Source organism: Diabrotica virgifera, chromosome 8 (genome assembly GCF_917563875.1).
Source record: "Diabrotica virgifera virgifera chromosome 8, PGI_DIABVI_V3a".
Taxonomy (NCBI): domain Eukaryota; kingdom Metazoa; phylum Arthropoda; class Insecta; order Coleoptera; family Chrysomelidae; genus Diabrotica; species Diabrotica virgifera.
Genome location: NC_065450.1, coordinates 22,347,304 through 22,362,208, shown reverse-complemented (window position 1 = coordinate 22,362,208; position 14,905 = coordinate 22,347,304). Strand labels below are relative to the sequence as shown.

At 35.0% G+C, this 14,905-nt stretch overlaps 2 protein-coding genes across 3 annotated transcripts in view; one reads left to right on the top strand and one right to left on the bottom strand.

Moving 5' to 3' along the window:
• Positions 1 to 14,905, top strand: part of LOC114333316 (protein MTSS 1) — a 262,400-nt gene that overhangs the window by 130,201 nt on the left and 117,294 nt on the right. For both annotated transcript variants that reach the window (XM_050658843.1, XM_050658844.1), the window contains exon 6: positions 6,261 to 6,496. In XM_050658843.1, the coding sequence (XP_050514800.1) occupies positions 6,261 to 6,496 (236 nt within the window). The remainder of the gene's footprint in view (positions 1 to 6,260; positions 6,497 to 14,905) is intronic.
• Positions 9,954 to 11,228, bottom strand: LOC126890032 (uncharacterized). The gene is made up of 2 exons (XM_050658851.1): positions 10,327 to 11,228; positions 9,954 to 10,282 (listed from the first exon to the last, which is right to left on the bottom strand). The coding sequence occupies exons 1-2, from the start codon at positions 11,188 to 11,190 to the stop codon at positions 10,271 to 10,273; spliced, it is 876 nt and encodes a 291-aa protein (XP_050514808.1). The 5' UTR covers positions 11,191 to 11,228; the 3' UTR covers positions 9,954 to 10,270.

Sequence of the window (14,905 nt, the reverse complement as noted above, 5' to 3'; positions counted from 1 at the left end):
TTAATCACGAATATTTCATCAGAATTGACTTCGAGTGTACCTGGTACCCAGGGTCGCTACAAAGGCACGTCATCTTCGGGAGTTTCGAGGAATTTCGGCACTAAATTGATGCAACTGGACTACTCGGGGGGTTTCTGAGGTGGTTAAACACGAAGATGTTATCAGGACAGACCTTAGGATCACCTGGTGCCCAAGGCCGCTGTAGTGGACCTCATCTTCTGGAGTTTCGAGGGCTTGCGGTATCAAATTGATGCAAACGGATTTCTTACGGGTTTTTGAGGTCGCTAAACACGAATATGCCATCAAACAGACTCCCTGTGTACCTGGAGCCCAAGCTCACTGCAAGGGACGTCTTCTTCTGAAGTTTGAGAGATTTCGGCATTAAATTGATAAAAATGGATTACTCGGGGGTTTTGAGTCGTTAAACACGAATATGCTATCAGATAATCACTAGATCCTCTAGAATCCTTCATCTAAGTCATACTCGTGTTCAACAACCCCAAAACCCAAAAGTAATTTGCATGAATTTGGTACCGAAAACTCGGGCAACTCCAAAAGATAACGTGCCTTAGGCACCATGTGCTCCAGTGTGTGTTCTAACGGCGTATTCGTATTCAGCAACCCCAACAAGCCGTGAGTAATCCGTTTGAATCAATTTAGTACGGAAAACTTTCGAAACTCCAGAAGATAGCGTGCCCTAGGCACCAGCTGGTCCGGTGTCTGTTCTAATGCACCCGCATTATCCGGTGACCCCACCTTGTGAAAATCGTTCCACTAATTTTACCTTGTGGTTCTAGGGTTAAGAATACTACTGAAAATTTGTTTGATGGTAAAAGAAATGAAAGATAAATCGCTGTATTAAGTGGTTACAACGAAACCGTGAGTTGAGACAGCTGAAATAAAATAAAAATTATTTTTTGTTAATATGTAAGTATAGTAATAAAAAACAAATGAAACCAAACTGTCAAGTGAGGGTACATCAAACTTGACTGACTATTCGCTCCGTGCATGACTGACGCGACACCTAGCGTCGTCACCTGACATTTTTGGCAACAATTGAGGCCATGACAGTCAGAGTGGCCTAACTAATTTTGACATTACTTTACATAATCAAAGAAAATGATCAGAAGCTATCAATGTCAGATTGTTTTAGTAATTGCATGTTGACCAAAAATGATTATTGGTCAACATAAAACTACAAAAACAATCGGACATTATTAGCTTCTATTCATTTTCTTTAATTGTGTATAGTAGTTAAAATCAGTCAGGCCACTCTGGCTCTCATGGCCTCAATTAGAAGTTAAGCATAAGATAAATACATATATGCTTGTGAAGTTGCAACTCGTGAAGTTGCAAATTATATTAGTAATAACATTTTAAAAGATATTTTTCCAATATAAAATGGATAGTACGAGAGGTGAATCAAATATGAACCGACCTTTGCTAATAACTTTTTATTGAATTATAATTACAACAATTAAACAATACCTCATTTTTCTATATACATTCCTTCCTTCTGTATGCATTTTTCCCAGCGGTTAGGGAGTTTCTGCATTCTATTTTCATAACGAGAATGAGGGAGGGTATCTAACCAACTGCTCACGAATTGGTCCACTTGATTATCATCATCAAAACGCGCTCCGCCTAGAGCATCTTTTAATGGACCGAACATGTGGTAATCACATGGTGAAAGATCAGGTCTGTATGCAGGATGTTCAACGAGAGTCCAATGCATTTCCGCTATTTTTTCTGGTGTTAGGGCAGTTGTATGTGGTCAATCAAGCCTTGTCATGCAAGAGCAACACATCTCGTATAGGACATCGCCCCCTTTTGGACCTATAGGCAGCTCGAACACGGCCCAAAAGACTACAGTAATAAGCAGCATTAATAGTTCGTCTCTCATGAAGAAAATCCAGCAACAAAACGCCACGATAATCCCAAAACAGTCGCTAAAACTTTGCCTGTAGACAAACGAATTTTCGCCTTTATTGCATAATTTTTGGACTTCGTTGATGACTTTTGTTTTGGACGGCATCTCGTCCTTCACGAACTTATCTGTTACAAAATTTCACTTGTGTACTGGACAGTGTTGATTATCCATATTGATTTTTGAATCTTCGCCAAATTTCACCGGGACCAACATTTTCTTTTGCAAGGAATTCGATAACAATGCGTTGTGCAACCGAACATGGCACTACTCTCTCGCTCATTGCAAAAGTACCCATCGCACCCATTAGACTATGACCTTCCACCACAGGACTAATTTAGACATATTCACCGGTTTATGCTAAGCGGAGACGGAAAGGTCGGTTCATATTTGATTCACCCACGTATTAACTGGGTTTCTAAAGATTCATCACAATTTATCTTTTCAACCCCAACCCCAAACGGAACAAAAAGGGAAAATCTATCCTGGTTTTTAAACTAGGAGGAGTAATTCAAAACCGCGCTATAATGCTTGTTTGTAATTGGCCCAACCGCAGGCAAGCTTACTCCACCAAATTATAAAATTTTGACACTATTAACATTTATGAAATTTTGACACGATTGACTTTTAAATTTTTTAAGTTAATTAATTATATAGGCGATTTTTTGTGATTTCTGAGTGATTTCTTTAATTTTTAGATTGTTAATCTGCATTTATATTAAAAAAACTATTGTTTTTAGAACTCTAGCAAATTGTTATTAGTAAGTTATCCGATGCTGATTACTGGAATAGCGTCGACATGGTAAACCAAAAAAAAAGATGAATCTGGTGATCTTTATAGTGACGTTTGACATTATTTGGTGTAAATCTGTCTTTTGATTTTATTCCTTCTAGTTTAAATATTTTCTTTTAATTTATTTGTCATTATTGGGATCTACAGAAATTACGCTTACTTTTTTGGCTATTATTTGCATAATTAAATACTTACGCAACATTTATTTACCATTTTTGATAAAATTTGTTATACAAACATTGGCACTGATATTACAAAGAATCGCCAAAATTATTAGTATATTACATCATGCTCAGGCACGGAGCGAATAGTTGCAAACACAAATGTCTGTGTAGACAGGACGCACCGCGAACACAAATCCCTTTGATGATTTGTTGAAAAACCGACAGCGGCCGGATCGACTCCGCGCACGCGCAAACGTTGTTTGCAAACAGTGTTTGACGCGGCGGGTGAATAGAGGCTCCGTCTATTTGTAAACGTTTGCAAACTCTGCATTCGCGACGCGTGCAATGTAAAGGCGCCTTAACTGTTCGGACAAACGAAAATTTATTGAAAACGTTCATCTTCATAACTTGGCTTATTGAATTAACGAACGAGGTCAACAAAGTATATTATTAATAATAAAATATTGAAATGGTTTGGTTTCTATAACCTTTGAATTGCAAATTAACGTGTTGGCGGAAAAATACATTAAAATGCATATTGCATAATATCGTGGCAACTAAATGTTCGGATATTTCAAGAAATTACTATTTTAATATGGGATTACAGCGCCACGCGTCTTTACAACCTCGGCAATCCTGTCTGGCATTTTTCTTACTAAAGGTGGGCTCAAACGACTCGTTTACTTGGTAAAATTATATTCGCCTACTTGGCAAGTATACGAGTTTGAGATTGCGATGGTAAGAAGGGCGCTCACACGAGGAAAATTTACAAGTACGCGAGCGTAAACATTTGGCTTAACGACATTGACAAATGACTCAGTGCATAGACCAGGGCATTTAGGAAAAAATAAATCGATTTCTAAATACAACACCTAGAAAGTTACAACTTTTTTAATTGTGTTCAGGATGATGTCAGGAAAAAAGTTTACAATAAAAAAAATGGGTGGAAATGCATAGTTGCATTTTAAAGTGCACAATATGGTCTTTAGGTCAGATTTTGTTACTCGAGGTTTTGGGGTTGTAGAGGACGAGTACGCCATCAGAACCGACCACCGAAAAACCTGCTACCCAGGTTCATTGCTAAGGCACGTCATCTGGAGTTTCGAGGGTTTTCAGCAATAAATTGATGCAAACAGATTACTCAGGGGCTTTTGAGGTCGGTGAACAAGAATACGCCATCAAAACCGACCCCCGATGCACCTGGTGCCCAAAAGGCCTCCAAGCTCCAGAAGATAACATGCCTTAGCAGTGACCTTGGGCACCAGGTGCTGCGGGTGTCGGCTCTGATGGTGTATTCGTATTCAACGACTTAAAAAACCGCCTTTGACTTGGGTTATTTTTACCGACAACAAATGGAAAACCAACGAGTGACAAATAATTGTACTAGTAACCCACTTATACGATGCCTTAGCAGTGACCATGGGCACCAGGTGCTGCGGGTGTCGGTTCTGATGGTGTATTCGTATTCAGCGACCCAAAAACCGCCTTTGACTCGGGTCATTTTTACCGACAACAAATGGAAAACCAACGAGTGACAAATAATTGTACTAGTAACCCACTTATACGATATGGCAAGTATCGCAAGTAACGATTATTCGCCAAGTACACGAGTCGTTTGAGTCCGGCTTTTACGCAAGTCGTGGTTGAAACTATCCCATAATCCACCTAATTTTCTCTTTAAGTCGGTATATTATAATATAGTTTCGAAACCACGTTATTAACTTTTAAATTAGTGGTATTATTTTTACACAGTTGTTCTGGCAACTATGGCGTACCCATTTCTCTAAGTATATGCCACATTTTATCCCCTTTTACGTTATCGAAGACCTTAGAGTAGTTAATAAACCACAAATATGTTTCTATATTAAATTGTATCTTTTTATATCAAACAAGATATTTCATGAGAAAATAATACCATTTTAAAGGAAATATTCTAACATCCATGTAGGTATTGCGCGCAATATTACTTTAAAGCTTCCATTTAATTATTATGAAGGTGCCCGAGCTGGGTTTCAAGCAGAACAGCAATAAAAATTCACTTATTAACACTACACATTGTTACACGTTTACTGATTTATTATTTTTAACAGTTTATTTTCAATAAAAACATTTATTTTTTCTACGACCATTTAATAACATGCTCACTATTCACTATTTTTGAATAGATATCAACATCCATTGCCTTAACCGTGAGTAATAGTCTATTAGTCATAGGTCATTATTCACGAGTTTTAAATTAATCAATTAATGCATGCCTAGTGACATATGTGACAGATATTAAGTTCGAAACAGACTGTCATTACGTTACATGAGCTTGCGTGCTATTACGCTCTAATAAATATAGAAATACAATGCAATAAACAGAAATACACCAAAATAGTGTTTATCATTATACGAATAATCCTCACGGTCGAACCACTTACACTTATTGTATGAATAGAGAGATATTGCTGAGTCTTTTTTGCACTTGCTGTATTACAGCACGCGTTATTTTGACAGTAGAGCATGCGCAGATGTGATATCTAGCTTACGCTGCGTTATTGGAAATACGGCCTGCCGTTATTAGGGGAGTCGTTACGCTGTGCGGTATTCGTTGCGCTATTTTGTTTTCAGGTTATGTTTGTTGTTTACCTTTCATTTAAAAAAAATTTATTCGTAATAATTTGCTAAAATGGGTACCTCAGACAGTAGCAAAGTAGATTTACGTCTGATGACGATTTGTGTTTATTAAAACAAGTTTTATGTCAAAATCCATTGACTTCTCCAGAAAATTTTACGTTAGATCAGGAAAACATGAAGAGGATCAAGGATTCAAGGATCATTTGTTTCTCTTGCTCGATATTTGGAAGAAAATACAAGCCTTTCTTCCATCTAAATTAAATTCTGGATTTTGAGTACAAATTAGATAAACAACAACTAATCTTAATCGAGCCGTAAAATACCGCAACCAAAATGTTAAGCAATATCTGCATTTATGAAACGTCTGAGAAATGTCAATTCTGTCAACATAGCGCGGTGTAAATAGCGCAACGTAGGCTGTGTTAAATTTGCAATATCTCTCTAATATTATACAATATTATCACGCCTCCTAATAGTAGGCAACCCATTATTCAGCCGCGTACTACTGGTGAACTAAATTTGTTCTTGTACATTTTAATTTCAATCGATAGTTTATAGTTGATAATTATATTTTTCTACCAATAAAAAGGGAATGTATAGTATTCTACTCGCATGTAATTGTTTTGCTAGAAAGATCGAGCATATACGCGAGAAGTCGAGTAGGAATCAGCCGCATCTCGCACATACGGTAGTGGCTAGACAAGTCAGGACTGGCTTCCGTTTGGGATTCGTAATAATATATTCGTTTTTGTTTTAGATTTCAAACGAGCAAGATCTGAATTAAAAAAGCGATCCACCGACACGTTGAGGTTGCAGAAAAAATTAAAGAAAGGCGTAGGGGGCGATGTTCAAAAGAGATTCGAATGTGGGCTCCAGGATGTTACAGAAAGACGGCAGTTGTTGGAAGAGACTGAAAAACATGCTGTTAGAGCTGTGTTAATAGAAGAAAGAACTAGATTTTGCTCTTTCGTCGTTTTGTTAAAACCCGTAGTGGTAAGTTGTGTATTAAATTTTAAATTAATATTTATTGACGGAAAACTCCATTTTACAATTAAAATTAAAAGTCAAAATTAAACATTGAACACAAGTTAACTTACATTACTTACAATTAAACTAACGACATCAAAAAATTAAAATCAAATTAAAATAATTCACGTGAAATAGTCCTTTTAAAAGCATTTAGTGTGACTCCCATAAAGTCTATAATTGGAAACTCATTTACACTAGAAACAATTCTATTTAAAGGCATACTTTCTGCATGACGTGTATTGCACGATCTAGCGGATAGCAAGGGACATCTTCTCAAATTCCTAGCTGGAACATAAAAATCTATTCGACCCAGAATGCTAGGTGCAACAATAATACCATTTAACACCTTAAATACGAAATTAAGGTCAAAGTATCGCCTGCGATCCTCTAGACGGTGCAAATGAAACATCTGCATGACCTGACTGGAATTCAATTGCATTCCTCTAGTACCTAATCTATACCGCAGATATCTAACGAATTTATTTTGAATCGATTCAATTCGATATTTAGTTTTACAGTATCAATGTGATTGGAAAAAAACATCCAATCTAGATCTGGGCGGAATGTAGACACAGCCAAAAACATATTTAATGCAATTAATAGTAATTCCAGCAAAAACCTGTTCTACATTTGAACTGGCAATTTCCACTAGACAAGAACTGATATCACTTCTAACTGCAATTAACACTCCACCTCCTCTTGATTTCTCGCTGGAAATATGATCACGGTCCCGACGGTATACGGTATATAAATCACAGAAAACTTCATTACTTTTAAAATTTAATAAAAAATTTTGGTCCTGGTAAAAGGTATATTATTTTAAAAAGCCCTATAGGGCTACAAACATCGAACAGAACGTTTTCGCTCTAAAAAGAGCATCATCAGTGTTGCCTAAAATAAGTATAACCATGTTAATTATCAAAATGTTGAACTTAAAGTGATGACCAAGGTAGAATCAAAGTTTGGTTATACTTACAAGAACATGGTGAGCCAACCAAAAAATACGAAGGTCAAAGCCTTTCAAAAATGGACTAAAAGTCACATCAAAATGCTAACATAGCAAATTCCAAAGGATGGATATAATCCCTAAGGATATGGCCCTAGGATAACATATGACTCCCACACGTTGTAAGTGGGTCAAAGGTAACAAATTAGGTCATTATGTTACAAGAGCTGACAGGCAACTAAGATGTGAGATGTCAAAAGCGAATCTGTCTGATGTCAAGACAACAATTGTCAATGGAACTTGAAGTATCATGAAAAATTGGTTACACAGCTACTAAATTTATAGTTGTTTATAGTACAAGCAATGATAACAGCTAACATCAGTGTGTTGGAATTATAAAAATAAAGATTTAGTGAGAATAGATTATCTAGATGTAAAATAGAAGGGGGGAATTTGAGTACCCACAATCATCAATGAAGTGTACGTAAATTGATGAAGAAAGGTAGGCAAAACAACATACAGAGAATGTAATGTATGGTTTATGTTTTGAAATTAGATAATTTATATTTGTGAACCAACACAAATGATGGCTGAGAGACTGGCTGAAAAACTAGAGACAAAATAGGGGTCGTGATATCAAATGCTGAAAAAGTTGTAAATGCAAAATCTTATTTATAAATTAATAAAATATAGATGGGTTCATCAACACAAATCTACAAGACTGAAAAGGTTGTATTACAAGCTTAGTCCAAATTTCTTTATTATGTCCTTTTATGTTAAATAACATCTAGGGCAAAGAAAAATTAATAACTTGGATAAAAGTGTCTAAGCTACAACTAAAGTGGGGTCAGATGAAGATAAGTGTTGAGTAAGATTATTGAGTATATGAGAAAATTAAAAATTGTGTTTATTTGAGATAGATGAGTTTGTGGTATATAAAGTAAATTTGACATCACTATTGAGACTAATGAACATTATTGAGAGACTGGGGACTCCAGAGACCAGGCAACCAAACAAACCAAATGATGAATGAAAGGTTGGCTGAATGGAATAACTACTAGATGTGTGAAACTTGAAAGATATATTGTACAGTATTATTGGTTGATTTAGTTTAGAATGAAATGAATTTCATTCTAAACTAAATCAACCAATAATACTGTACAATATATCTTTCAAGTTTCACACATCTAGTAGTTATTCCATTCAGCCAACCTTTCATTCATCATTTGGTTTGTTTGGTTGCCTGGTCTGTGGAGTCCCCAGTCTCTCAATAATGTTCATTAGTCTCAATAGTGATGTCAAATTTACTTTATATACCACAAACTCATCTATCTCAAATAAACACAATTTTTAATTTTCTCATATACTCAATAATCTTACTCAACACTTATCTTCATCTGACCCCACTTTAGTTGTAGCTTAGACACTTTTATCCAAGTTATTAATTTTTCTTTGCCCTAGATGTTATTTAACATAAAAGGACATAATAAAGAAATTTGGACTAAGCTTGTAATACAACCTTTTCAGTCTTGTAAATTTGTGTTGATGAACCCATCTATATTTTATTAATTTATAAATAAGATTTTGCATTTACAACTTTTTCAGCATTTGATATCACGACCCCTATTTTGTCTCTAGTTTTTCAGCCAGTCTCTCAGCCATCATTTGTGTTGGTTCACAAATATAAATTATCTAATTTCAAAACATAAACCATACATTACACTCTCTGTATGTTGTTTTGCCTACCTTTCTTCATCAATTTACGTACACTTCATTGATGATTGTGGGTACTCAAATTCCCCCCTTCTATTTTACATCTAGATAATCTATTCTCACTAAATCTTTATTTTTATAATTCCAACACACTGATGTTAGCTGTTATCATTGCTTGTACTATAAACAACTATAAATTTAGTAGCTGTGTAACCAATTTTTCATGATACTTCAAGTTCCATTGACAATTGTTGTCTTGACATCAGACAGATTCGCTTTTGACATCTCACATCTTAGTTGCCTGTCAGCTCTTGTAACATAATGACCTAATTTGTTACCTTTGACCCACTTACAACGTGTGGGAGTCATATGTTATCCTAGGGCCATATCCTTAGGGATTATATCCATCCTTTGGAATTTGCTATGTTAGCATTTTGATGTGACTTTTAGTCCATTTTTGAAAGGCTTTGACCTTCGTATTTTTTGGTTGGCTCACCATGTTCTTGTAAGTATAACCAAACTTTGATTCTACCTTGGTCATCACTTTAAGTTCAACATTTTGATAATTAACATGGTTATACTTATTTTAGGCAACACTGATGATGCTCTTTTTAGAGCGAAAACGTTCTGTTCGATGTTTGTAGCCCTATAGGGCTTTTTAAAATAATATACCTTTTACCAGGACCAAAATTTTTTATTAAATTTTACTTGTAATTAATGGTATACAGCCAGCTACAGGAAATTCTTCCTAGTGGATCATTACTTTTAATTTCAGGACCAAGCCAACTCTCTGTTAGGAAAATAACGTCATATGTTGCTGAACAGGATGTCAAATATATGTCCTTTAGCTTCGTACGCAGACCACGCACATTTTGGTAGTAAAGTGATAGACTTTTCATACTTATGTTCGCATTTGGGAGTTTTTTGGATTCTGGTGGTTTTGTTCTTTTACCTTTGAAATAAACGGGTTACCATTCTTGTATCGTATTGCCAAGTTTGATTCACCATTTCTTCTACGCCTATCAAGTTCTTCATATAATTTCTTGAGATGATTTCGTTGCATTTGAGTAAGATCTGATTTAATCAATATGCTCGATGGCTTCCACTTATGTTTGTTTTTAAGACATGCAATCACTGTGGTATTATTTTGAAAAATTACCTTAAGTGGTCTTGGCCTGTCACTACTGCTATTACCACGTCCTACCCTCAAAACCTTAAACTCAGTTGCTCCAACCTCCAGTTTCGTTAGTACTTCTCGAATATTTGCCTTGTCATGATCTATTCTCTCATTAGTAACCTTAGATTGGCTCTCATCAACATTATAGATTAGTATATTTTTAGATCGACTACTTCTATCTTCTAATTCCAGGAACATATCTTGCTCATCTTTGATAATAGATACACTTTGATTTCTTATCTCTTCACTTCCATTTCCACACATGGTTTCAATTTTTTCTTGTAACCCTTCAAGTTTCTTTTCTAAAGTTTCAACTTTCGCCTCATTAGATTTTACAGACGCTTTAATTGTATCTATTGTTGCCTGCACTTCAGTCCTCTGATTTAACAATAGGTTAATTATGTGAACAATAACTACTAGTACATCTTTATTGGTAGTGGTACTTTTCTTTAATAAATTATTTATTTCATCCTTGATTGCAGTTTCACTCTCTACAGCATCCACAGTATTGCACAGTAGACTTGAAAAATCAGCATTGGGCACCTGTTTTCCATTGTCAGCACTTTCTTTTGATACCGAATTTTTCCGGCTATTTGAAGCAGAATTCAAAGATAATCTTTTCACCACCGTCTCTTTGCATACTTTACATTCCCAGTTATGTGATTTAGTTTTGCGAAAGTCAGCACAGATTTTTTCATATTCACTTTTAGTCAAACCCGTGCATCCCTTATGGACCCATGAGCAACAAGTGATACACTCAATGGAAATTTGCTTTGGTTTAACCTCCCGGTCACAATAAAAACAAATGCACACACTTGCCATCTTCCAAATATAATGTCTTATTATCTTAATAATCAGTCACCTCAACTCCTGGCCTAATTCTAATTGTCTTCAAATAAATTGGTAATGACACAAAAAAGTCAGATCAGTTTTTAGTCAGTTGTTATCAGTCTTCCTTAATTACTATTAATTTAATACTTGCTTAATATTTACAATATTGATGTCAAATCTTATTATATTTTTGAGCTCAACCTTTCATAAGAAAGTCCTGGAATTTTCCTTTTGATAGGTATAAGTTTCTCCTCTAAGTTTAACGTATTTCACAATAAAATCACGTATTTTCTGGAGCCCATGTGCACATGTTTACAATCACACTAATAACATAGTATGGATAGATAATCGAAATAGAGACAAAAATGTGGAAATAATCGGTATAATTAAAAGCGTAGGCGCTTATATTTTACGGCTATCTCTACTTTTTCTTTCTTTACACGGCAAATTACGTGTAGTAAAATTCTCACTTGGATGGAGATATAAACATTAGTTGCCAATGACATTGTCATCATTAACATAGAGATGGCTATTTTGTTCAGTTTTTCTTGGATAACCGTTACTTGTATAATCGCTTAAATTCTTAAATTATTAATTCAGTTAATTAATAGGATTATTTTTTCACTAACTATGTATTCAGTGATTACAATAATTCATATACATACTCTACAGTAAAAAACTAATCATCTAGAAAAAGTGATAAAGTGATTTTAATAATATACTGTTACTATGTAACACTTAGATAAATTTTGAACATCTTTAACAACAAAATACGCGGATCACAGAATATATCCTGCTGTATTCTGTGCAACTGCTGCAAGGCAACGTTTGCCTTTCTTTACAAAATTTTACAAAAAAGATGAGGTTTCATGAACGATAAAGCCATTTGCTTTAAAAAGACATGACGTTTTTCTGTTTTATTATTATTATCTTTATATAAAATGTGACTATTGATGCCGCTAATATTTAACATTGAAAAATATATGATAAGTGACCATCTACAACTAACCCGTGAAACAGAATATAGGATATCATCGACCACATCCACGGCGCCTTTTATTACATCATAAAAGGATATTATTTTAGGTTTTAAGGGAAAAAATAATATTAATTTTTATACACAGTTGGTGGCGCGGTTGGTCGCGCGACGAGAGAATGTCTCACTTGAAGCGCACTGACTCAATAATATGGTGATAGTAAGTCAACTGAGTCACTATCTGAGCGGACGAGTCTATTAGATTGTCGAGGGAGGATAGTTAGGAGACTAGAAGGAACTACATACAGCGCGTATAATTTCCCAGAAAAAAGTTGTGCGCAATTTTCTGAAACCGTCAGAGAAAATCTCATATAGCGACCACAGGCGGGTTAAGGACAGTGTTTGCGCACCTTAGGTCATTACTGGCAGAGATCAAAGACTTTCCGGTTCAGATTAATCGATATGTTGCTGTCTTTAATTAGGTTTTTCAGATCTCCATACGCTACCCATCCATGTGCTATTCTTCTTGATATCTCACCTGTTTAGTTGTTCTTTGCTTAATATAATTTCGTGTCCCAAGGTATATGTATTTATCAGCAAGTTCTACTTTGTCTTTCTCAATTTTTAAATTATTAGTACAATTGTTACAGCATCATAAACTGATTCCGGCAAATAATCTCCCTTAAACCAATGAAAATCGAATATCTAAATAAAAATACCCTGTCAAAATAGCAATAGCACCCCACTGTCCGGAAAGAAAGTACATAGCATATGTTATACTGTTCAATAGTATAGGGACCGTCCAAGTATTACGTAACACAGGTTTGGGGGGTCAAAGATCTTCAAAAATTGCGTTACGCAATAGTTAAACTTGAATTGGGATACACAGCATCTCAATAAACATCATATTACAAATAAACCTTTTAATAATTAAATGCCCGTGGTAATGTTTGTTTAATAAATACGAGTAACCTAGTTTTGCATGCTAGTATTTGATACAAGGTCGAGTTGCAATAATATTCAGTGGGTGTTTATTAACAGTCAGCACTTTAAATCACGGTCACCTCGGCTTACCAAAACAGTAAATAAACAATAACCGACTTTAATTATATTTTTACGAGAACAGATAAATGAATTAGCAGTTGAGATTCGACGGGGTAACATCGATTTCAAGTAAATAATATACCACCAGTTATTTTCTGTGATACATTTAACGTGTAAATAAATGTCTTAACAACGAACTATATTTACTACATCAACCCTCATAGTCGGGGTAACCACCCCTCAGTATCCAGGGTGGCTCAGAAGGCGGGAGCCACCATATGGCGATCCAAGACCAGGCGAGAACGTAAGGAACAAGCAGTCTAGAACGAGAAATGGAGAAACACGTCAATGTTCTGGCACCTCGACCACCCTAGAACAGTGTGGTATATAGAAAAAGGATGGAGACATCAGGCCCGAGACGGAGATGATAATGGTATGGAAAATGGAACATGGTATGGAGATGGAACTTCGTGTGGACAATGGACAATGCTATGGAACGTGCAGCGAGGACTTTTTGGTGATACGAACAAAGACGTTTAAAGTGGTAAGTCTATATTATCTATTTTTATGGTATTTCCTGATTCGTATAATATAAAATATAAAGTATAAAGTAATATTAACGTAATTATCATTTAAGACGCACATTACCTTTTAAGTTTTACCTATTTTTACTTAATTATTCTATTTTACTTTCCTTATGATACCAATATTTATCAAAATATACAGAATTTTTTTTTAACCCTGATATTAGTTATTATAGGACGTAATGATACATTTTATTTGATACTGATTTTTATATGATTTTTTATATATTTACCGACATATTTTATCTTTGCTGATTCTTATCCATTTATTATTTGACTACTGATTTTTATTACATTTGTATTGGCTAAGCAGTAGACCCCTTTTTAATGGTGATTTATATTGAGTGATATACTGATTTTTATGGCAATTTACTATATTTTTACTATTTTTGACATAATATTTTTCATATATATTTACTATACCGCGTAAGACTGTCAAATTTATGCGTTCGTTACGGGTACAGGAATAAGAAAATTATGAATAAATGAGTAGCAACAAAGTTACTTGGGAAGATTTCATCAAAATAGTTGAGGAGATTACGCAAGAAGTAACAAGACAAAGTAGAAGGGTCTTGAAGAAGAAAGTACCTAAATCTAGGATATACAAGAAGAAGTAACGACACAGCTAATTAAATTGTATAACAAATTCACACATTTAACGAAGAAAAATTGGGAAGCGCTATCGGACAAACAAAGAGAAGCGTGCAACAAATATTTCGGAAAAATAAGAGACAAAGTTATACGCTCATTTCAAGCTGTAAACTTAAGGACAGTAGTTCCAAGTTCAATACATCAACTAATCGACAAGGAAATAGAGGAAGAACAAAGCGACGAAGAAGTAGAAGAGGAAAAAAGTGACGAGGAGATAGAGGAAAAAATTGACGAGGAAATAAAAGAGGGAAAAAGCGACATAAAACAAGAGATAAAAATATTAAACATGGCTCTGACAATCAACGAATTTTTGAATATTGCAAGCAAGGTATTGCCCAACGAGTTTGATGGAAGCGCAGGGAAATTACAACCATTTTTAGACGCATTAGAGTTACTTGGAAAAATAGCAGAAGGACATGAAGAAACAGCAATAACATTAATAAAAACAAGA